Source organism: Carettochelys insculpta, chromosome 3, assembly GCF_033958435.1.
Source record: "Carettochelys insculpta isolate YL-2023 chromosome 3, ASM3395843v1, whole genome shotgun sequence".
Taxonomy (NCBI): domain Eukaryota; kingdom Metazoa; phylum Chordata; order Testudines; family Carettochelyidae; genus Carettochelys; species Carettochelys insculpta.
Window position 1 is genome coordinate 3262448 of NC_134139.1, and position 23563 is coordinate 3286010.

Here is a 23563-nt window from a genome sequence, read left to right on the forward strand (position 1 = left end):
TGGCCTTCACAGCCTCCTCGGGCAAGGAGTTCCACAGGTTGACTGTGCGCTGTGTGAAGAAAAATTTCCTTTTATTAGTTTTGAACCTACTACCCATCAATTTCATTTGGTGTCCCCTAGTTCTTGTATTAAAATAAGGCATTTTTGTGTGTGATTGTGTAACATTTGAAATATATTCAGTTTGCAAATATTTTTTCTGCCAACTATTTGTCTTTACAATTTTAAAGGCTCTGAAAGACACATTAGACCCTCAGTGAAATGCATATTCTGCAGCTGTCTCTAATAGGATTTGCACAAGCATGGATCAGCGTGAGCCTTTTCTGATGATCCATGGCAAGAAAAGAACATAGGTTAACACTTAAAGTTTGAAAGCTGACAGTTAGAAAAAATGTTTGTAACTGAATATATCTCAGATTGTACACACAAACCTGTTTAACCTGACAGTAGTACTTGATCTTCTTTTAATCAGAACTACACCTTATAAGATTAAGATTGTGTGTATGTAAGCGTAAAACTCCAAGGGTGCGTGTACGCTAGCAAGTTCTTTCAAAATATTTTTCGAAAGAAGGGGCTCTTTCAAAATATGCAGCAGAGCAACTACGTGCAAAAAGTGTTCTTTCAAAATTAAATTGAAGGAACGTGGCACTCCTTTCGAAATCGTTCTGACACTCCCGTTTCTGGAAAAGAGTCTTCTTTCTAAAGAAAATGTGCGTAGATGCCGCAGGCCTTTTTTTTTTTTTTTTCCCTCCTCCTTTTTTTGAAAGAGCAGTCCTCATGGAGACTGATCACTCTTCTGATCTGTTTTTTTGTGTGTACACACTGTCTTTGAAAAAAGAGATCTCCTGGAAGGACGTCTTTTGAAAAATTGCTGTAGTGTAGACGTTGCCCAAGGGTGTTTGAACTTTTCTACCCCGCCCTCCAATTTAGTAAAGAATTCCTTTGCTTACACATAATCTGTTCCTAAATGTCATGGACTAGTATATTTTTATACAAATAACAGGTTTTGATTATTGATTGATACTGAAATTGTGCGATTTTTCATTTAAACAGATTAACACCTGGAAATTTGAAGTCTAGGATAAAAGTCCATATTTAATTTCTGTCATAAGTAATATATCATTTAAAGGACTAATTTTTTTTTTTTTTACTTCAAGAAGAAATTATACTTAATATACAACTTGACTATGTTGAGATACTTATAGTACAAAAATAGTATCAGGAGGGAACTTCATCTTTTTCTGAAATTATTAATTTTAGTTTGGCAGATGATTAGGTTATTTCATATATTAAAAGATTAATAAAGATGAAGGTAGGCTTTAGCAAGAGGCATTGTTTTGGTTTTTTTGTTTGCTTGGGGGAGGGAGTAGGTTAAATGCATATAATAAGCACGGTATTAAATGGAATTAAACAGTGAATTGCTTATTAGTCTTGTCGTAATGCTTAAAGGGTGATTCTGAAACTAATAAGTAGGTAGGAGCAGTGGAAGGTTAACTGAAAATTCCTTTGTGAAAATGTTCCAGACTGTGCATATTAAATGTTGTTACCTGTTAGAGTCCTTAATATTTCTGCTTACATGAATTTCCTTGCAAGTTCTATCATACAGGAGCAAAGTGTTACCAAGGGGATAAGTGCAAGTTTTCTCATGCTCCGCTAACTAAAGAAACAAAAGAACTGCTAGATAAGGTAGGTAACACCTGTATTACCATAGTAAGTGAAAATTAATTTCAGAGTGATAAGGTAATTAAATTGAATAAATTTATGATGGGATCTTGAATAAATTTATGATGGGATCTTTCAAGGCATCAACAAGAGATAGGAACCTGTCACCTTGTTCAGACAAATGGCAGAACAAGGAGCAGTGGTCTGAAGTCAGAGAGTGGGAGGTGTAGGCTGGATACTAAGAAAAACTATTTCACTAGGAGGGTGGTGAATCACTGGAATGTGTTACCTGGAGAGATGGTGGAATCTCCATTCTTAGAGGTTTTTCAGTCCTGGCTCGACACAGTCGTAGCTGGGATGATTAAGTTGGGGTTGATCCTGCTTCAGGCAGGGGGCTGGACTAGATGACCTCCTGAGGTCCCTTCCAACCCTAGGATTGTATGATTTTTATCTCCCAGTAATGTTTAACATCCCTAGCTCCTTAAGAAGATCTCAGCCCTAAAGTTTGGCTTTGTGACCATATGCGACACCATAAATTCTCTTTTCCTTCTAATTTTTTCACCTCTCTTTTTTGTCCATTGTTTTTTCATTTCACTATTCAGTCCTATTCTTCTACTTCCTTCTACCGCTTCTTTGCAACTTCTTCATTCTCTCATTTTTAAATGTATGGCACAAACTATATAATGTCTATTTTAGAGCATGTGACTACTTTCTATCATCAGAAGTTACTGATCAGAGAATGTGATCCTTCTAAAATTGTATGTTCTATATTGTGGAAATGGTTTTATTCCTGACTGAGCTAGAAGAAATTTAAGGGGGGATTTAGTCTTCTTCTGAGTCTGATATTAATGGCAGGCAGTATAAAATAGATGTACAGTTACAGCACCTCTTAACCCTTTTAAAATATAAAATGAAATGCAAGATGCGTACAATAAGAGAACTTTCACTGCATAACTTTGTTTTAGGTTTTGAATACTGAAGAGGAGCCACAAAATGAAGATGAAAAAGAACTGGAGGAACTCAGAAAGCGTGGCATAGTTCCTCTTCCTAAACCACCTCCAGGGGTTGGACTTCTGCCAACTCCACCAGAGCAGTTTTCATTTTCTGAGTCTGATACAGAAAACTTTCAAGATCCTTCTGGTGAATTCAAGAAAATTCCATCTCTGTTTGAGATAGTTGTGAAACCTACTGTGGATTTAGCACACAAGATCGGAAAAAAGTAGGTTGGAGAATGGTCTGTAGAATTGCACATAAGACTGAACAACGAGTTTATAAACATTTGAGAAATAGGCCGCACCAGATTTTTAGAAGAAATTGAAGCCTTGAAATGTCCAGAATTTCCCATCTAACCAGGGGAAGGAGTGGGATTTTCACAATTTGCCATCGACATTGTAGCATCTTTCATTTCTCTAATACCCTGTACAGAGGGTACTAGTCCTGGGTGTCCCAGAAGAAACAGGCAAGGAATTCACTCCCTTCACAATGTTTTTTCCAGTCCTATGTGACTCTTAGCCCACCTTCCTTTCCATCTCCCTCTAGTCTCTCATATAAACTATATATACACCTCTTTCTTGACTTCAGTCAGTGAAGAAACTCAGTGTTGAGACTGTGTGCAGGGTCTTTGTTGCTGCTAATTCAGATCTACCAGATGTCACTGCCTTTACCAGAGTATTTTCCTCTTGCCCAGCCACCCCCCATAAAGCTTAGCCTGAATAGCTAGATACAGAGTTTTGTCTGGTGTTGGTGTGTTGAATTCCTTCAAAGCTCTTTGAGTTGAGGTTTGAGCTTGTTAGTCTGGGGATGTTTTAAACTGGTAATTTGAGCAGGTATTGTGCAAATCTGCATACACAGTTCTGCTAATACAGCTTGCTGTTCACTGCAAAAACTATCCTGCAAGCATTACATGTTTATAATGTGGACAGACGTTTTGCCATAAGAATTGGTTTGCTGCTGTCAAGCTTGTAGCTTTTTTGCACCAAAAAGGTTTGAACAGACACCCCAAGGATGAAACGGTAATGAACTAATAAGCTGTTGACATTTGGAATCAAAACAGCGTTTTTGAACTCCCCTACTTCTTTTAAGCAAAAAGGCATTGTTTTCAGTGTTTTTGTGTCCATGTTGATCCCAGAATGTTAGCGAGACAAGATGGGTGAAGTAATATGTTGAACCTACTTTTTTTTGGTGAAAGAGACAAATTTTCACGCTACACAGAGCTCTTCTTCACGATAACAAATGGTAAATAATATGAAAGAACTGTAATAATTTCCTCGACTAAGAAAGTGTAGTTCCTAATGCAGTTTATATTCAGACATTAGTGATACTGGTTCAGGTTAAAATGAGCAAAGATATTTTGCAGTATGAAGTGAAATGTTTACCACAGACTTAAATTACCACTTTACCATAGACTTTATTTAGGGCTTAGTTTCTCCTGTGCAGCTGACTCATCAGGTAGTCCTGGCCTTCTGCTGATTATGTTTGCCTGCTAGTGCAGTCAGTGGATTTTTGTTTACCATTTTCTTCCTGTTCTTCTTTGGCTTTCCTTCTTCGTGTGCCCAATTCAGCATTTGTTTAGCATGTCTCCCACCCTCCATGTAGTGTGCATGTCTCATTCACATGAACTTTCTTCTTTGATGTTTTTAACATGTTCTGCTCTATCAGCTGCTGCAGTCTTGCATTTGTTACTTTGTCTTTTCATGAAATATGTAATATCTTCCACAGCCTTCTCCAATCTCTTTTTGTTAGCAGCTGTAATCAGCCAGGTATCTGCTCTGTACACTTGCATACTCCATACAATTGCATGACATAATCTGCCTTTTAGTTTGGTGTGGGAACCTCTGTTGATTCTATTCATTCACAGTTCATTCTTCCAAAAGTGATGTTTTCTTTGCTTAATCTCATATGGATATCTTTTAATGCCGTGTGATCTTGTTCCCCAGAGAGCACAACTCTTCTACCAGTTCAGTTTCATTTCCATCCATGTACACATTTTCATGTGTTGTTCAGTTTCCTACCTGTATCATTTTGGTTTCTCTGTACTAATTTTCACATCGGTCTGTAAAGCCAGTCATTCAATTCCACATCATATTTAGTAAAGCAGTGACTTGTTTACTATAGAGACACGATGAAATGTTGTACAAGACAGATGTCATTCCAAACTTGTAAAAAGGTATGGCTAGGAAATAAAAGTGTATTTTTTTAAAATGTTGTGTTTTAAAAATGTTTAAATTATAAGTGTTGCAATCTGGTTTTGTGTAAGATGTGTATGTTCTTGTTCTTTACTTGTCAATTTTCTGCCTACAGGCCACCAGCCTTCTATAACAGCACATCACCACCAAGACCACAGTTTCCAGGAAATGACCCACATCCTCAGCATATGTATAATCCAGGGTCAAGTCCAGGGCCAGGACCCAGCATACCACAAGGACATAATGGACCAGTAATGCACCCAGGTTCTCCTGGGCATCACCCGTGTGCAGGACCTCAAGGCCCAGCAATGCCACACAGCCCGCCTTTGCAACCTGTTCCACCAGGCTTTTTAGGACCACAGGGTCAAACTGGCATACCAGTTCAAGCACAAGCTGGTCCACCTTTAACACCACCAGGCATTGGTGCACCATACAACGCTCCAGGAATTCAAGGGCATATGATGAATATACCAAGAGAGAATCATTGCCCATCAGGCCCACTGTATCAGCAGATTCCTGGTGAACGACAGCAGAATATCAGTTATGAATCCATTCAGAACCCAGCTGATTTCTATGACAATTATTATTCGCATCAAGCAGTACATAGCTTCCAGCCAACTAACAATACAGGAGGTACGATTGTGTTCAAAATTGTGTTAGTTCAAAATTGTTTTTATTCCTTGATGAGAACTGTTTCTGCTTTCTGAAATACTACTGCACATCTAGAGCAATCAAGTGAAATATAAAAACTTAGCCTGAGAATTATGTCTTTAAAATATTGTGAAACAAACTTTTTTAAAAAGGAAAAAAAAGATATTCTAAAACAGTGGTTCCTGACCTTTTCACCAGTGTGGACCACCATTACCCTTCCCAAACTGTTTGTGGACCCCCAGTCATTAGCAAACCCCCATCAAAGTCAAGTCTAGCCGCTATGTACACTTCATTAGATGAAAACAAGAAAGCAGTCCAGTAGCACTTTCTACTGCCCAATATACAAAGCATGTGGGCATTGTTGGCACATGATAGCATATATGATGTTAGTTGAGGAACATGAGAATGTGCCTGTGATTCTGTGAATAACCTGTTTAGGTCCAGTGATGGTATCCCCAGAATAGATACGTGGACAAAGTTGGCAACGGGGCTTGTTGCAAGGAAAAGTTCCATGATTGGTATTCTTGTGATACAGCCTGTGGTTATTGGTGAGAATCCTCATAAGACTGGGAGGTTTGGAAAGAGAGGCTGTTGAACTCTCTTTTATATTCAAATTCGACACATTAACACGTGTTTTGAACTGGGATGACAATTATCTGTGTCATTATAAGGACTCTTCTACATATTTTGCCTTATCTAATTCTTGACTCCCCCCCCCTTCTGCCCCTCTGCTCTCTGATTTGCTCACCTTGATAATAATTTTTCTGATTTGTCAACCTTGATTACTAATTTTGGTTCTCTGGGCCTTAAATATTGAGTCTCTTCTGGTATGGCTGTGGTCTAAAGAAGTGGGTCTGTCCCACGAAAGCTCATCACCTAATAAATTATTTTGTTCTTCTACGAGTGTCCCCGTGGGTGCTCCACAATAGGTGTTGGGCTCACCCGGCGCCGCAGATCGCAACTCTTCCAGCAGTTTCTCCTGGATCGCGCATGCGCCGGCGCACGCTGCTCCCTTGCGCGCCCCTGGGCATGTGCACGATCCGGTCCCCGCCAGTTCCTTCTCAACCACCATCGGCTGCAGAGGGAATCCGCTCAGGCTATGGCCATTGTCAGATTAGATAGTGTTTCTACGTGTAAATTGTTGTTTCTTTCTGGTAAAAAAAAAAAAAAAAGAGAGAGAGAGAGAGCAAGAGAATATCAAATATATATATATAATACAAAGAGAGAGAGGAGCGGAGAAGACCAGCGGACGTGAAGGCCAGTAGGCCTCCCCTTGCAGGCTGGTGTCCGTGACTCGGGTAAACAGGCACGAATTAAGTGTCAAGTACCCTATCGACAGTAAAAAGACTCACCGCGATGTCCTCTTCAGGCTTTAAAAAGTGTGAGTCTTGCCGCGAAGCTATGCCGGCCTCCGATGGGCATAGTGAATGCATCCGGTGCCTGGGGGAATCACACGTTACCCAGAAGTGTTCCCACTGTGCTAAGCTCACATCCAGGGCCAGGAAAGACAGAGAAATGCTGCTTAAAATGCTCCTGTTTGATAAGGCTCTCCAGCCGGACTTGCCGGAGAGGCCTCAACCAGAAGAGCCCTCTGGGCTCCACAAGAGGAAGGCGGCTTCTCTCACCCCCTCGGTGCAGAAATGGAGGAAGCTCTCCCCAGCCCAATCCCTGCCGGCGGGTTCAGCGAGCGGGACGGGCAGAGCACACAGCCCCCAGCCGCATACTCAGACAAGCGGCAACGCAGCAGCGCACGTGGCAGAGGCTGAGCCTCCAATTACAAAACAGCCGGCACTCATGGCACCTAGAGCAGCGGCCAGGCAAGCACTGGAACTGGCGGCACCGCCACAGGCAGCACTGACTCCCATGGCACCAACGGTGCAGGGCCAACAGGCAAAGAGCCTGCAGGCACCGGAGCAAGTTATCCGTGCGGCACCGCAACTGAGCGGGCCGAGCGCGGCACCAACAGCGGGGCCAAGATCCCCGGCGCGGGAGGGGGCGGCACCAGCCCCGCAGGGGAGGGGAAAGGTAAAAGGAAAAACCCGGCATCACAGCCCTTCTCCGGATAGGGCTGCACTGCTGCTATCAACAAGCCCTCCTCTTATGCTGCACACGCCACCCAGAAGGTCGGGGTCTCCACCGGCCTATCCAGAACCCCCTTCTCCATTCCTCCAGCCAACGTCACCATGGGTTTGGCCACCTTCACCCTTCCTGGGACTGGATCCCTTGGAGTACTATCACAAACCAGTTTCACCGCTATCTGTGTCGTCGCGGAGATCTCGCTCTCCCAGACATCGGGGGTACACACCCCGGGAGTGGTCCAGGGTCTCCATCCCCGGACCCGTGCCTGTGCTGCCATGGTCGTCCTTATCATGCTGGACACAGACACCCTGGGCCTACACCCAGGGGCAGGTCCCCTCCTGCTGTCCAATACCCCCGGGGACACTCCCGGCCGGGGATGGAAACACAGCGATCTCAAGGAGAGTTAATTTTAGAACCCCGAGACTTCCCTTCGCAATCCTCCAGCGAGCGGGTGTATCATCGGCTGCAGGAACCTGAGAGTTCGAGGGAGGTTTACCCTAGTGCTTCCTCCTCATCCTCCCCAGATGAGGCCACGGCACTCGGGGATGTTGCTCCCCCGGATGACGTCGAACAGTTTCAGGAGCTGTTTAAAAGGGTGGTTTTCACGCAAGGCATCCAAACGGCAGAAGTGCAGGAGAAACATCAAAAACTCCTGAAAAATTTGAGACCCCCGTCTTCATCCAAAATTGCTATCCCGCTGGACGAAGCCATTATGGAGTCAGCCACTACCATATGGCAGACCCCGGCCTCCGCTCCGCCTATGAACAAGAGAGCGGATAAGAAGTACTTCGTCCCGGCAAAGGGCATGGAGTTCCTCTTCAGTCACCCACAACCAAACTCACTGGTGGTCGAATCGTCCCAGCAGAGATCAAAGACTTCTCAGTACAAATCGGGGGGATCAGACAAAGATGCCAAGAAGCTAGAGCTGTTTGGCAGGAAGGTATATTCCTCTTCCACCCTGCTATTGAGAATGGCAAATTATGTGGCACACCTAGTGAACCATAATTTTGATAATTACTCCAGGCTTACTTCTCTCATGGATTCGCTTCCGGAAAATAAGGAACCGGTGTTAAAGGCAATTGTGCAAGAGGGCTACGCAGCTTCGAGGACGGGAGTCCAGATCGCCCTGGACGTGGCGGACACGGCGGCACTCTCAACGGCTACAGCAGTGGTCATGCATAGAGAATCCTGGCTCCAGACATTGGGTATCCCGAGGGACCAACAGGCAAAGATTGTGGCTCTTCCCTTTTGTTATGGAATTGCTCACCGGCCACCACAACAGGGCTAGGTCCGACTCTAGGATCCTGCAAATACTACATTAAGGGCCCGATCCAAAACGATTCTCCGTAACACTTTGACACGCAAAAGTTGTTTGCAGACTCAACCGACTCGGTCCTCCACTCCAGTAAGGACTCGAGAGCTACACTTAGAACCCTGGGTATTTATACCCCTCTGTATAGGAAGAAAAAATATTACCCTCGGCAAAGATGCTACCCATACCAACCACAGCGTGCGCAGTATCAACGGGGCTACGACCAAGGGTGACATCAACAGCAGCAACAGTACAGAACTCCCAGGCGACGTTCTCAACAAAGCCGTACATCCTCGGGGCAGGCCCAAAGGCAATAAGTTTGACGGGCATGTCGAGGGCTGCACTATCACCACCATCGCGCAATGCCACTCCCATCTCTTGTTCCATCATCGCCTCAGACCGTTTCACTCCCAATGGCAAAAGATCACCACAGACAAATGGGTGTTGGAGATCATAGCCACGGGTTACGCGATCCCCTTTCAGTCGCTCCCACCGCTGAAACCTCCCTCCAGGCCCCACCTCAGGGACGCTACCCACGAGGCGAGGCTCAAGCAGGAGGTGGACCATCTTATGTTCATGGGGCGGTGGAAAGAGTGCCGGAACAATTCCAGGGGAAAGGCTTTTATTCACGCTATTTCCTCACAGAGAAGAAAACAGGAGGCTGGAGGCCCATCTTAGATCTTCGGGGCCTCAACCGATACTTACGCAAACAGCGTTTTCGGATGATTACAGTCGCCTCCATACTCACGGCACTGGACGATGGAGATTGGTTTGCAGCCCTCGACTTACAAGATGCTTACTTTCATATAACGATCCATCCGGCACACAGACAATTCTTCCGCTTTATGGTCGGCAAGGAACACTTCCAGTACAGAGTTCTTCCGTTCGGCCTCTCCTCGGCCCCCAGAGTCTTTACCAAAACCCTGGCAGTGGTGTCAGCCTACCTGCACAGACAGGGGATATTTATATTCCCATACCTGGACGACTGCCTACTGAAAGGGGCCTCAAAGGCAGAGGTTCTACGCATGATACGTGTCACAGCGGACACGTTTTCTTCGCTGGGCCTAGTCATCAATTTCGCGAAGTCAAAGACCGACCCCACACAAGACATAGAGTTCATAGGGGCACGTATAAACTCTGTTACAGCAAGGGTGTACCTTCCCGACGCCGGCTTTCACGCCATCAGTTCGCTGGTGCAAGTCATGACATACAGCCCCACGGTGCCGGTCTTAATGTGCTTGCAGCTGCTGGGCCACATGACAGCAGCGACATTTGTGGTGCAGAACGCCAGATTGCACATGCGCAGCCTGCAACATTGGCTGGCGAGCGTCTACAAACCGACATCCCACACTGTCCGCAGGGTGGTGTCGCCCATGACAGAGGTGCGCAAATCCCTGCAGTGGTGGGTAAACCCCAAAAACCTGCTAGCAGGGGTACCCTTTCACCAACCACAAATCTCTATGTTTCTTACTACCGATGCTTCCCACATAGGATGGGGAGCACATATCGGCGACAAGGTGACGCAAGGGCTGTGGTCCCCTGTGGAACAGTCACTGCACATAAACATAGTGGAGCACAGAGCAGTGTTCAACGCCTGCAAACATTTTCGAGACCACGTATACGGCAGAGTAGTCGGGATCAATACAGACAATACCTCCACTATGTTTTATATAAACCGACAAGGAGGAGCCCGATCCCGTGCCCTATGTGCAGAAACAGTCCGACTGTGGAACTGGTGCATTGCCGACAACATAACGTTGAAAGCCTCGTACTTGCCGGGCGCTCACAATGTGAAAGCGGATCAGCTGAGCAGGCGCTTCACACTCACGCACGAATGGCAGATCCGCTCCGATCTGCTACGACCGATCTTTCACACATGGGGGTTTCCCCAGATCGACCTGTTTGCCACCCAGCACAACAAGAAGTGTCCCCAGTACTGCTCCAGGGCAGGATTGGGGCGGGGCTCCCTAGAGGACGCATTCATGATTTCATGGAAGGGCCCCCTACTTTACGCATTTCCCCCCACAGCGCTTATCCACAAGGTCTTGCAGAAAGCCATAAGGGAGAGAGCCTGCATGATTCTAGTAGTCCCAACGTGGGACCGGCAGCAATGGTTTCCCTTGCTTCTGCGCATGTCGGATCGCCCACCGCTCCCTCTTCCGGTGGCGCCAGACCTACTCACACAGGCCCAGGGGTCCATAGTGCACCCGCGCCCTCAGGGTCTGCGCCTACAAGCATGGCTAATCCATGGCTCAGCTCCTTAGAAAGCACATGTACGGAGGGAGTGCAACAAGTCCTGGAAAGTAGCCGAAGGACCTCCACCAGCAAGACTTACGAGCAGAAATGGACTCGATTTACAGCCTGGTGTTCCGCCAAGCAGTTAGCTCCCTGACGTTCCTATACCTGTAATACTAGAATACTTATTGGACCTCAAGAGGGGCGGGCTTTCCCTATCCTCGATAAAAGTCCACCTCGCAGCTATATCTGCTTTCCAGCATACAGAGGAGGGGCCCACAGTATTTGCCCATCCTATCGTTACCAGGTTCCTGAAGGTGTTAGTAAACCTGTACCCCCCTCGGAAACCGCTTCCACCATCGTGGAACTTGGACTTGGTGCTCAGCACGCTAACGGGTCCACCCTTTGAACCATTAGCCACAGTTCCCCTGTGTCTCCTTACGATAAAAACAACCTTCCTCCTCGCAATTACGTCAGCTCGCAGGGTGAGTGAGCTTGCAGCAGTTATGGCAACGCCGCCCTGCACAGTATTCTCAAAGGAGGCGGTAACCTTACGATTGCACCCAGATTTTGTTCCGAAAGTTTCTTCAGAGTTCCACCTTAATAAACCAATAGTTTTACCCTCGTTTTACCCGAAGCCTCATAGCTCCAGCAAGGAGGCACACCTACATCTCCTGGACGTGAGGAGGGCGTTGGCCTTCTACATAGACAGAACTAAGTCCTTCCGGAAAACAGACAGGCTTCTAGTATCTCTTGCTCCCAGGTCAAAAGGAGAAGGTCTCTCTTCACAGAGAATCTCAAAGTACATTGTGTCCTGCATAAAAATGTGCTACGAACTTCGAAAGACTCCTTTGCTGGCCCTGCCCAGGGCTCACTCCACCAGGGCGGTGACTGCGTCAACAGCCTTTTTCAAGGGCATCGTATTAAAAGACATCTGTAGAGCAGCAACTTGGTCATCCTACGACACCTTCGCCAAGCATTATGCACTATATTGGGTATACCAAGAGGACACCCGTCTGTCAGCAGCAGTCCTTTCGGGGGCAAGCTGCACATAAACCGATTACCCACCTCCTTACTTGGGTTACTGCTGGGTAGTCACCTATTGTGGAGCACCCATGGGGACACTTGTAGAAGAAAGAGAAGTTACTCACCGTAGTAACAGTGGTTCTTCAAGATGTGTCCCTGTGGGTGCTCCACCACCCGCCCATCCTCCCCGCTTCGGATCTCTGTTTAGTGTTTTTCAGGAGCATCCGAGGCGGTTCGTCAAGGAACTGGCGGGGACCAGATCGCGCACGTGGTTGGGGGCGCACAAGGGAGCGGCGCGCGCTGGCGCATGCGCGATCCAGGAGAAACTTCTGGAAGATTTCCGTTCTGCGGCTCTGGGCGAGCCCGACACCTATTGTGGAGCACGGGGACACATCTCAAAGAACCATCGTTACTACAGTTAGTAACTTCTCTTTAGTCTTTAAAGTGCTACTAGACTGCTTTTTTGTTTTGATACTATATAGACTAGCACGGCTTTCTCTCTGTTAACTATTCATTAGATGAAAAAGGAAATCACAACAAAGATTTTCAGACAGCAATTAACAACATAATTGGAAGATATTTAATTTTAAAATAATTGATTGTAACTTTGTAGTTTATTTAAAAGTTATTTTCTATGATCATTTTTATTTATCTTTTTTTTTATGGACCCCTGGCAATACCCTCGCAGCCCTCCAGGGTCCACATACCCCTAGTTGAGAACCATTGGTCTAGAATGTTCAAAAAAGAGAAAAATCCAGCAGGGAACCATTTTGTGGAGCTGACTGAAGTGAAGACTTTAGGACTAGTACTTGCGTTCTAATTTTCCAGGCTAAATAAGCCGGTCAATTTTCTTCTCTCTGGCTCCTTTACCTCTTTATTCTACGCTCACTGCATAATGTATGCAGTTAGTTGTAGCTGTGTTGATTCCAGGATATTAGAGAGGTTAGGAGGGTGAGGGGATTTTGCAGAGGACAAGCTCAGTTGGGAAAACACCTGAACTGTAGGTTCCTTTAGCAGAGGAATCCAAAAGAGGATTATCTGTTCAGAGAGCTTCCAAATGGATCTCCAGCTGCATCATCCTTCATCAGGTGGTGCACATTCCTTCCCTGGATGGGGCCGAGAGCCCACTGCACTAGAGCACAAGCAATTTCTGCAGTATTTCTTGAAGGTGTATCTATACGGGGCATATGTAGGGTGGCTATCAGAAGCTCTCTCCATACTTTCACAAACATTACGCATTAGCACCTGTGGGGACCGCAGTATTACAGTCATCTGTTCAGCAGCATCCTTGCACCCCTTCCTGTTGGACTATTATTAACCAGTCACCCACATGTAGAATACAGTTGGGGACCAGTACCCAAAGAAGAAATTAAGGTTACTTACCATAACAGGTTCTCAAAGAGATGTGCTCTCTATCTGCATTCTGCTACATGCCCTCTTCCCCCTCTGTTCTGGATCATGATGTAGATTCCCAGTAAAAAGGAGGAACTGGAGAGGCATCAGTCCACACTGTCCCTTCTTTGGTTCAGAACAGGAGGAGGACAGCTTTTCATGTGCAGGCCAACAGATAGTACTTGCTAGGAACCTCTGTTCTCAGGTGCATGCATATCCACAAGTAGAATATAGATAGGTCTCACACATTTCACGGAATCTCCTGTTACAGATAAGTAACTTTTTCTCCTAAGAGATAAATAAATTCTAACTTTGGCCTGAATCTAGATGAGTCTTCGAAAGCTTGTTTATCCTGAACAGCTGATGGTTGTCCTTGTTCTCCTTCAGACCAAAGCAGACATTTTGCATTAAAAAAATTACATTTGAAAGGTATTCAGAGTCTGGTTGTCAGCTTGTAAAACTTTCAAAAGATTCAGGAGCCTCATTTTCAATTGACTAACCACTGCTAGCCTTAATACCACTCTTTCAATTTAACTCATATTCCTTATAACTTAATGTTAACACAGCCTCAGGTAAGATCTGCTTTTTCTGTGTTTAATGTATTTGCGTTACTCCCTCTGCACCTTGTAGATCCATATGCCTGTTGTTCGAACCCTTCAGGTATTCTCTAGTAAAATCTGGTTTCTCACCCTCACTCTCCTTGATTGATCAAGGCAGTAAAGAATCTTTATCCTCTTCTCAAAACATACTGAATTTAGCGTTAGAAAAAGTGGTATCCTAATGCAAGTATACTTACTCACAAAGAAACAGAATCAAAAGAACAGTGATAATTAATTCTGACTTTTTCTAACTTTTTGAGTACTATTTTTTGCAGTTTTGAAGTGTTTTTAATCTAGCATTTTTGTCTGTGTAGATACAGATACTCCTTTAAAAACTGTTCTTTTTACATTAGCTATAATAAAACTCTTTCTTACTGGTGTTCTTTTGGCCAAGGGGATAGTACCATTTTCTAGTTTATTTTTGCAAAATATACTTTTGCAATAAATAGGTAAAAAGTCATCTGAAAGCTTGAGAATTGCAAGATTTTTCTCACAATTTTTTCTGCAAATTAAACCGTTTTTTTTTTTCAATAGAGGAAGAATCAGAGCTGACTTTTCAGTTTGTATGTCATGTTTTCACCTGTTTGAATTTGAAATAGTTAAAATGTTAACCTTTATAAGATGGAATTTATAAATATTCTCAATTTTTTTTCAGTTATTATTGTCTTTTGAGGTCTTCTCTATTTATCAGTAAATTAACTGATTATTTTTTAATTTTGCATACGCAGATGGAACTTGGCATGGAGAATTTACTGATCACCAGGCCCACCTTGTTGTTCAAGATACACATAAGGGTGGAAATGAGCCAGATCGTGTCAGTAAAACAGGCCATAAACCTATTAATGTGCCGGATTTTCTTCCAGCAATGCAGAAAGCCCTCTTTGTAAGACTTAGTCAAAAACAGCAAGAAGATGGTGAGCCAATCAGCAGTCAGTCTCAGAGGGCAATGAGCAAGGAAGAAGGTATTGTTGACTATTGCATTTTAAATACAAAAATTCTGTTGTTTATATACTATTTCCATGTTTACTTTGTGACTATTTCCATTAATGACATAATGCCTTCATAAGCTCCTCCTTCAACTCCAACTGAGTAACCTACTCCTTGCTTTTCCTAAACTGTGTTTTTCTGTAGGTTCTTTCAAACAGTAGAACCTCAGATTTATGAATACCTGGGAAATGGGGGTTGTTTGTAACTCTGAACCAAATTATGGTTATTCTAGATAGGTTTACAACTGAATGTTAACTTAAAACAGCTTTGAAACTTTACTATGCAGAAGAAAGATGCTGCTTTAAACACTCGTAATTTAAGTGAAAGTCACAGAAGCAGTTTCCTTACCTTGGCTGAGCTGTTGTTAAAGTTCATGGCTTTTTTATAATAATTTATATTTAACACAGTACTGTAATTTGTTTGGGTTTTTTGTTTTGTTTTCTCTCCTGCTTGTCTACTTCCAGTTCCTCATTAAGTAGGTGGTTGACTGTTATTTATAATTCTGAGGTTCTACCGTATTGGTCCTGGTACCAGTCTTATTGATTACTTTTATAAATGATCTTGTGACAGAAATACAACTGTGCTAATGAAATGTCCTGTGATGTAAAGTTGGAGGTGTCCTCAATACAAAAGGAGGATGGGAGTATTATACAGGAAGATTTGGATGACCTTAAAGACTGGAGCAACAGAAATGGGATGAAATTTAATAGTATGAAGTGCAAGATTGTGCCCTTGGGATCTAATAAAATAATTTCAGCTATAACCTTGGATCTTCTCATCTCACAGGATCCCAGAGCTTGGGCTGCAGCCTGAACTCAGAAGCCTACATTGCAGTAAAATAGTCATACAGCTTGAACCAGCTGGCATGGGTCAGCCATGAGTTTTCAGCTGCAGGGTAGTCATACCCTGAAAGAGCTTTGCTTGTCTGGCCTAGCAGAAAGAAAGCTGAGCAGGAGAGATGATTGCTGCCTATAAATATGTTAGGGGCCACACGTCAGGGAGAGAGAAGAGCTAATGAAGCTAAAGGACAATGCCTGTACAAGAACAAAGGGAATAAAGTGGCTGTGAACAGACTAAAGCTGGAAATTAGGTTTCTGCCCATCCCAGTGTTGAATTTTTGGAATAGCCTCCCAAAATGTACTACGAGTGCAAACTGAATCAGTTTTACAAGAGATGGACAAATGTATGAGTACAGTTGTATGAAGGGGTTCCTTGTGACGTGGGGAGGCAAACTCCTGTTTATGCCTTCATGCATACTTGAAAGCTTATACCTCAGGGCTTCAGCCAGCCATCTTCTGTTGTCAAGAAAGGGTTCCCCTCCAAGTATGTTCACGCATGGGAGAGGGCTGGTCTCTTCCCTTGGGAGCATCAAAAATGGCAACAGTTGGATGTGGGGCCCTGGACAGGATGGGCCAGTGCTTTGATGTGATACCAGTCATTCAGGTGCTTGACTGGTTGGTTTTTAGTCATGTGCTCAGGGCCTGACTGCTTTACACATGTGGGATCATGAAGATGTTTTCACCCAGGTCAGATGGACAGTGACCTTAGGGTGTTTTCACTTTCTTCTTTAGGGTGTTGGTGCTGGTCACTTGACAGAAATGATCTGGGTATAGCTCGCTTAATTATTTCCTGGGCCTTCCTGTTCTCTCTGTGGCACATAACACTCGTGACTCCTGTGGGCTGTAATATTTTGGTCTAATTTTGGTTGTTGCGTTTACTGTGCGACTGGTGGTGGTAGCCTTTGAATTCCAGCAAGTCAGACTACATAATATGATGATCCGTTCTGGCCCTAAATTCTGTGGCTGTGGCTTCCTTGAAGGGAAAGCAGATGGCCTGCTTCTGTTAAAGACGGATCAGTACAGTCACTGCCCAGGAAATATCTGCAGATGCTGACGGTCTAGCCAGCTACCAGTGTCCTGTCTTCCAGTTTTGTTGAAGATTATCAAAAAGGTGGTGGCAAGACAATTCTCATAGTTTCTAGTGATCTCAGACCTCCATGGTAATATGGGTAGACTCCTAGGTCTGGGACATAGAGGGGAGTGGTAGTCTGTCTCCTCTTGGCAATGGCTGACAATAGATTTCATCTTGCCACCATGAACTCTGTCAGCTCTGTTCAGTACTGTCGATCATGAGGTGTTACTGCTTCACCTGCAAATCAGAGCAGTGGCTGATGGATGGCTTTAGAGTGACTCAGTACTTTCCTTACAGAGCATCCTCAGCAGGTGGTGGTAGTGGGAAGCTGCTGTCTCTCTCTTAAGGTGCTTCCACAAGGTATTCTTCAGGATTCCACCTATTAATGTTTAAAGGGAGCTATAAGAGTTAATAAGAGAACATGAGCTGTGGTGTTTTCAGTATATAGATGCCACTCAGCTTTGTCTTCGTTTCAGATGGGCCAGAACAGTCAGTGATCATATTCAGTGTCTGAGTGAGAACAGGGCACGAATTGAAAGTGTCAGTAGAAACTTATTGCGACTGAGGTGATGGTGATCGGCTGGGAGAGGATAGTACAATTACAGGGCTTTCCAGCAAGAGCAGTAGTCGTTGATAATTTGTCCTCCCAATAATCAAGAGTTGTTTGAATACCTTCCCTTATCTTCCTTCGGGATCCTCATCCCTCCCAGAATCGCTTTCATTTTGAGGTTCGGATATGCAAGGGAAGTAGAGCAGCAATTCTCCCTTTTCTGTTGAAGAGTGCAACAGGCTACATCAGGCCCCCAGCAAACGTTGACAGTCACATTAGGATTCAGGGGTTTAAAAATATGTTTTTTATTGAATTTCAGTTATACAGAATTGTTAAAAGGAAAATATTTTGGGACAAAAAATGTATTGGAAGAGGTATACAAGGGAAAAGAAAGCAACAGTGGAGTGTTTACTCTCAGATTATTAGTGTTGCTGCTCTACTTCTGTGGATTTTTTATGATCTCACTAACTAAACTGAATGCTGTGATCCCAATTGAAAGTTAAGTATCAGAGGGGGAGCCGTGTTAGTCTGGATCTGCAAAAGCAACAAGGGGTCCTGTGGCACCTTACAGGTTAACAGAAATGTATGAGCATAAGCTTTCGTGGGCAAAGACCCACTTCGTCAGATGCAGGACATGGGTCTTTGCCCACGAAAGCTTATGCTCATACATTTCTGTTAGTCTATAAAGTGCCACGGGACCCCTCGTTGCTTTTGCAGTTGATAGTTGCTGTTGCCTTATTTTGTTATAGCTTCATCCCACACAAAGACCAGGAATTTTACTTCGTTCAAAGACTGTTGACTTTCTGGTGATCATTTGTTTGACTAATCTTTGTTTTCTTTTAGATGATAATGTAAACTGGTACTCCAGTAGTGAAGAGGAAGAGGGAAGCAGTGTTAAATCAATATTAAAAACCTTAAAGAAACAAACTGAAAATATTAGGAATCGGCAACATTCCACAGAGCATACGGTTGTTATTCCGACCGACCCAAGACTTGCTAAAGAGAAATGTACCGGAAACCAAACAGTTGATCCTAGACTGAGGTCTGCTCCTAGATCAAATGCTAGGAAACCTACAGAGTCGTCATCTTTTGACCCAAGGCTTGCACGGGATCCCAGAATGTTAAAGATTAATGAAACCAGTCTTGCAAGCTCTTCCGTTGGTGGAACAAAATTAGATGTACATCATGCACACACTGGAGTTAAGGTCAAGCAAAAAGGCCTGGATGATGATGAGGAGGATGCAGAACGAGAACTGAGAGAGCGAGCTTTTCTAATACCTTTGGAACCTTTACCTGGTGTAACATTAAGGGATCCAAGATCCCAGCTTAGACAGTTTAGCCACATTAAAATGGATATTATCCTGACCAAACCAAATTTTGCTAAACATATTGTATGGGCACCTGAAGACCTGCTTCCAATACCCCTGCCTAAACCTGATCCGGTGTCTTCAATTAATTTACCTCTTCCTCCACTAATAGCTGACCAGAGGCTTAATAAGTTACGTAATTTAAAAAGTGAGCCCCATCCAAATGCAATGCCAGCTGACCCAAGACTGGCAGCAAAAGCAAAAAATAATATAACAAGCAGAAGTGGCTATTTGGAGCAATCTGCAGACTTGCATGCCAGTAGTTCAAGCAAATTAGGAGACCCTCGCTTACAAAAAAACGTTGATCCCAGACTCCACAGACTGTCAAGCACAGATAGTCATCATGGAATCACAAAGGATTCTCATTCTCCAAAATTTGATCCTCGGTTAGCCAGATCTGGTAGTGTTTCATCCCAACCCTCAGAAGCTGTAATTTGTAAATCTGACCCAGATGTTCTGCCTCCTTATGCACCCAAGCTATCATCAACAGGTGTTAGATTGGGAACTCCAAGCTCAATACTTAGTGGTATTAGTCTGTATGATCCAAGAGATCACGGTTCATCTTCATTAGACCCAACTCCAGGTAATTCAGGAGAGAATGGAGATAACCAGAAAAAAAGTATTCTGAAAAACACTAGCAAAAATGAATCTACACTGTCAGAAGATGTGTTGCCACCGAAGTCTGTTCCAAGTATGGATAAAAGTACAGAAGGATCAGCAGAGGCCAATTCAGAAAAAGCAAATAGCATCAATAAATCTCAGGCTAAGCACTCCAGTTCTGCACCAGCAGTGCATAATCTTCCTATCCAAGCTTTGTCAGGATTGATCAGACCACAATACAGCGATCCCAGGCAAGTCAGACCTCCTGGACAGGTAAATCAAGTGCAAGATAATGATCCGAGTGCAGAATCTGATGATAAGTCGCTAAAGGATGTTTTCAAGACTTTTGATCCAACTGCTTCACCATTTTGTTAGCAATTGGTTTATTAAGTCTTTTTACCGTTGTGAATATTGCAGTTTTCTGCTGTTTTGTAACTGGTTTACCTATTTGCTTTATTTATTTTTAAATTATCAACACTTTTCAGCTGCTAATCTAAGAACCACATGCGGTTTCACAGTATGCTATAGTGTTTGCAAAGCTGTGGTATTTTCTATATGATATTTTTCCAATTTCAGGGAGGTTAATAATTAACATGAAGAAAGGAGCCTCTATCATGTTAGAGCTGATAAAAGCACTTTCATTGTAAATAAGTCATTAAGAATTCAACTCAGAAGACCTGTATACGTGTAAGCTGTCTCTTTCACAATCAACATTTAGATATTATGATTGCCATTTTTGTATGATTGTATAGATTCAAGCAATATGATGTACATTACTGTGAGAGAGACTATTTAAGACAAGGATTGTCTTACTTATCAAGCCAAACTGACTAACTGAAATATACGTAAATGAACTAAAAGGAAAATGTTGATCCTCCTTTTCAGAGCAGTTGATGTAAAGCATTGTTTTTATTCATGCAGTCAATATCCTTAGTGTAAAAGATACCTATCACATATTGAGGAGTAAAAATGTCATATCTTTTTAAAGTATTTTATTCTATATTGTATATAGAAGAAATTGTGAAGTACATAATTAGAAGAACATTACTGTTAAAGTGGAGAATACCTAAGGTGTCTAATACAAAACGTTTATTTAATTTTTCATGGCATACACAATTCTGAATTAGTATGATAGCTTACATTTTTGGTGTTCATGTATTTCAGTGTATTTTTGTATTCAGCTGCTTAATTTGTATTCTTTTTTTTTTGTATTGATGTAACTGCAGTACTTGTATTCATTGTGTCTTTATGACATTTTTAACAAAAAATTAAAATATACAATCAAAATGTGGTAGTCACTGTTAAATTGACAGGCCTGCTAAAATACCAGATATTTAAACACACAGAAACCAATAATGGAACAAGTCTGAAGCAGAGATGATTAAACTTGTTGTAGTACACTCAACTGCCATGATTACTTGTGTCTTGATTCTGCAGTCACTTACAAGGGAAACTCTTAACTCCAAAAGGAGTGTTAACTTTGTCATTGTTTTAAAGTCAGACCTTTAATGAGAGAAAGAGTTGGGTATTTTGGGAGGTGGAGTTGGTTCATTTATATAAACTTCACACAGAATGGTTATTCATAATGACACATTCCATACAGCTTGTTCAGCAGTGTTATGGTTCTCTTCCGAGCATTCACGGAGTAGCAGCTCAGATCACAGCTGTCCTCATCGTCGCCTTTGTTTCTCTCTTTGGGCTGTTTTTATATATAGTTCTGTTGTTACATAGCTAGTTGGATTGTTCTTTGTTTTATTTAAACAAATAGATTTTGATGTGTTCTTTGCTGCAGAAATCTTGCGGCTCCAGCCCACTTGGGTTACTCCCTTTCATTACATCTCATCTTAGTTATTTTATTTTTCCATTTGCACTAAGGCCATATCTACACTAGCAAGTTCTTTCAGAAAAGCAGGCCCTTTTTCTAAAGAACATGTGGAGCGTCTACACACAAAATGCATTCTCTCAGAAGAATGCAGCACTTCTTCCGGAAGCCACTGTTCACTCCCAGACCTGGAAAAGTGCCTTCTTTCAAAAGACTTGTTTGAAAGAAGGTGTGTGTAGATGCTCCGCAGGCTGTTCTTTCGAAAGAGGGGTCTTTCATGGTGCCGGCCAGCTGGGGCATGGAGACGTCCAAGCCAGTGCTAGTGGAGCTTTATGCTCCCTCTGACTGGCTGCCTTAAAGGCACAGGGAGCCCCAGAAACCCTCTGTCAGGAAGCTGAGCGCGTGCTGGCAGGGAACACATGAGCCCAGCACTGCATGCTCTCACATCTGCCCCTGAAGAGATAAGAAACAGCATGGCTGAGAGCCAGCCAGCATGTGACCCCCCCGGGGACCAGCACAGAGCCCTCAGAGGAGCCTCAGGAGTCTGCCACAGCTGCTAGGCAGAGGGCACCCTCATGGAGTGAGGCGGAGCTGGGAGGATGAGGATATCCTGCTGGCAAAGGTGGGAAGGAGATGGAACGCTGCTGCCTGTTGCCAGCCTGTCAGTCCATCAGCATCCCAGCCACACCTTGGAGCAGACCTGCCCCTGCTACAGGGACCTGCATGGTGTCCTTGCAGGCAAGGATGGCTCCCTCCTCCCTCACAGCCCTGCCAACACAGTGGCCCGGGAGATCCTGATGGTGCCAGAGGTGGCAGAGTAGGTGGCCTAGGACCAGCCAGGACCCACGACCCTTCCCAGACAGACAGATCCAGAGGCCCTGTTGGACAGTGAGTCCTCTGATGGGGCCCTGGTCATCACCATCCTTTCAGGGACCTCCAGCCAGGCGCCCCCCTGACATAGCTGAGGGACTCTTTGGTAAGTGTCAGGCGCATCGCACACCCTAGGGGTGGGGGAAGTGCACCTGCCACTGCTGGGAGTGGGCTAGCCACCTGGGCAATGGCACAAGTCAACATACACCACCGATGGGTACGTCCCTGGCATGCAGGTATGCCCTTAGGTGGCAGTCAGCACTAGCTCCTGCATACAGTGCTGCAAGCTGCAGCCATGTGGGGGACAGCCCCAGGGAAGGCCAGGCTGTACCCAGCTTATGCTGCCTGTGCAGGGACCCCGTGTGCCCAGACTCCCCACTCTTGCGTGCTAGCCCATTCCCGGGGGGGGGGGGGGCACAACGGTGAGCCCCCTCCCCGAGGCAGCACAGGGTCCATGTGCAGCAGGGCCCGCCGTGCAGAGCACACATGCCAGCACTGCCGGGCCATGGAACTGACAGACCATCTCTCTCTCCCCTTCCATCCTTACAGCACACAACGTCAGGCTGGTGAGACCAGGAGCGCAGCCGCCGAGGGCTGGGTACACGCATCACCAGCGGTGGGCTGGGTCCCCGGCCAGTGGTCACAGCACTGCTCATGGGACAATGATGCCGCCACCAGCACAGCTGCCTTCCGCCTCCAGAACCAGTTCGTGGAGCAACAGCTGCAGCTGGGTGAAACTGACCGGGTGTTGGTGGCAGAAGGTCTGGGCTGAGCTGCTGGGGACCCTGTGGTCCATCTGCAGGGCCCTCCTGGGGCTGACAGGCCAGTCTCCCAACCCCACCGGCCCTGCAGGTGCTCCGCCTGCTCCCTCGCTGCCTTGCTGCTGCCTCACCTCGCCTCCGCCGCCTTACGGGGCCTTGGCCACTGGCTTCTGGCCACAGTGGGCTGTGCCAAGCCAGTTTCCCCCCATCCCCAGCTTTCCCCCCTGCACCTCCCAGCAAGACAACTGCCCCATCCCACATTCCTACCTACCCATGGTCCCAGCCCGGACGGGGCCTCAGACCGAGGGTGGGAGGGGTGCGTACGGGCTCCATGGCTTGTGGCCCCCCACCCTCTCAGAGGAGTGAGGTCCACCCACCCCCAGTCCCATGCCTCCCCATCCAATTTCAAGTGCCCCCATCCCTATCCCACCCCTCCCACGTACATAGTTCCCCCATCTGTAGTTGTGCTCATGTTTGTGGTTCCAAAGGTCTGAGTTGGTCTTATAACAAGGTTTCTTCTTTGAGTGGTCCCCGTGGGTGCTCCGCAGTAGGTGTCG

At 44.9% G+C, this 23563-nt stretch overlaps 1 protein-coding gene across 2 annotated transcripts in view; it reads left to right on the top strand.

Moving 5' to 3' along the window:
• The window catches only part of ZC3H6 (zinc finger CCCH-type containing 6), a 92236-nt gene extending 71285 nt beyond the window's left edge, over positions 1-20951 (top strand). For both annotated transcript variants that reach the window (XM_074989230.1, XM_074989229.1), the window contains 5 exons: positions 1574-1683; positions 2625-2878; positions 4960-5477; positions 14867-15100; positions 18430-20951. In XM_074989230.1, the coding sequence (XP_074845331.1) occupies positions 1574-1683; positions 2625-2878; positions 4960-5477; positions 14867-15100; positions 18430-19928 (2615 nt within the window). In that variant the 3' untranslated portion in view covers positions 19929-20951. The remainder of the gene's footprint in view (positions 1-1573; positions 1684-2624; positions 2879-4959; positions 5478-14866; positions 15101-18429) is intronic.
• Positions 20952-23563: the final 2612 nt, after the last annotated feature.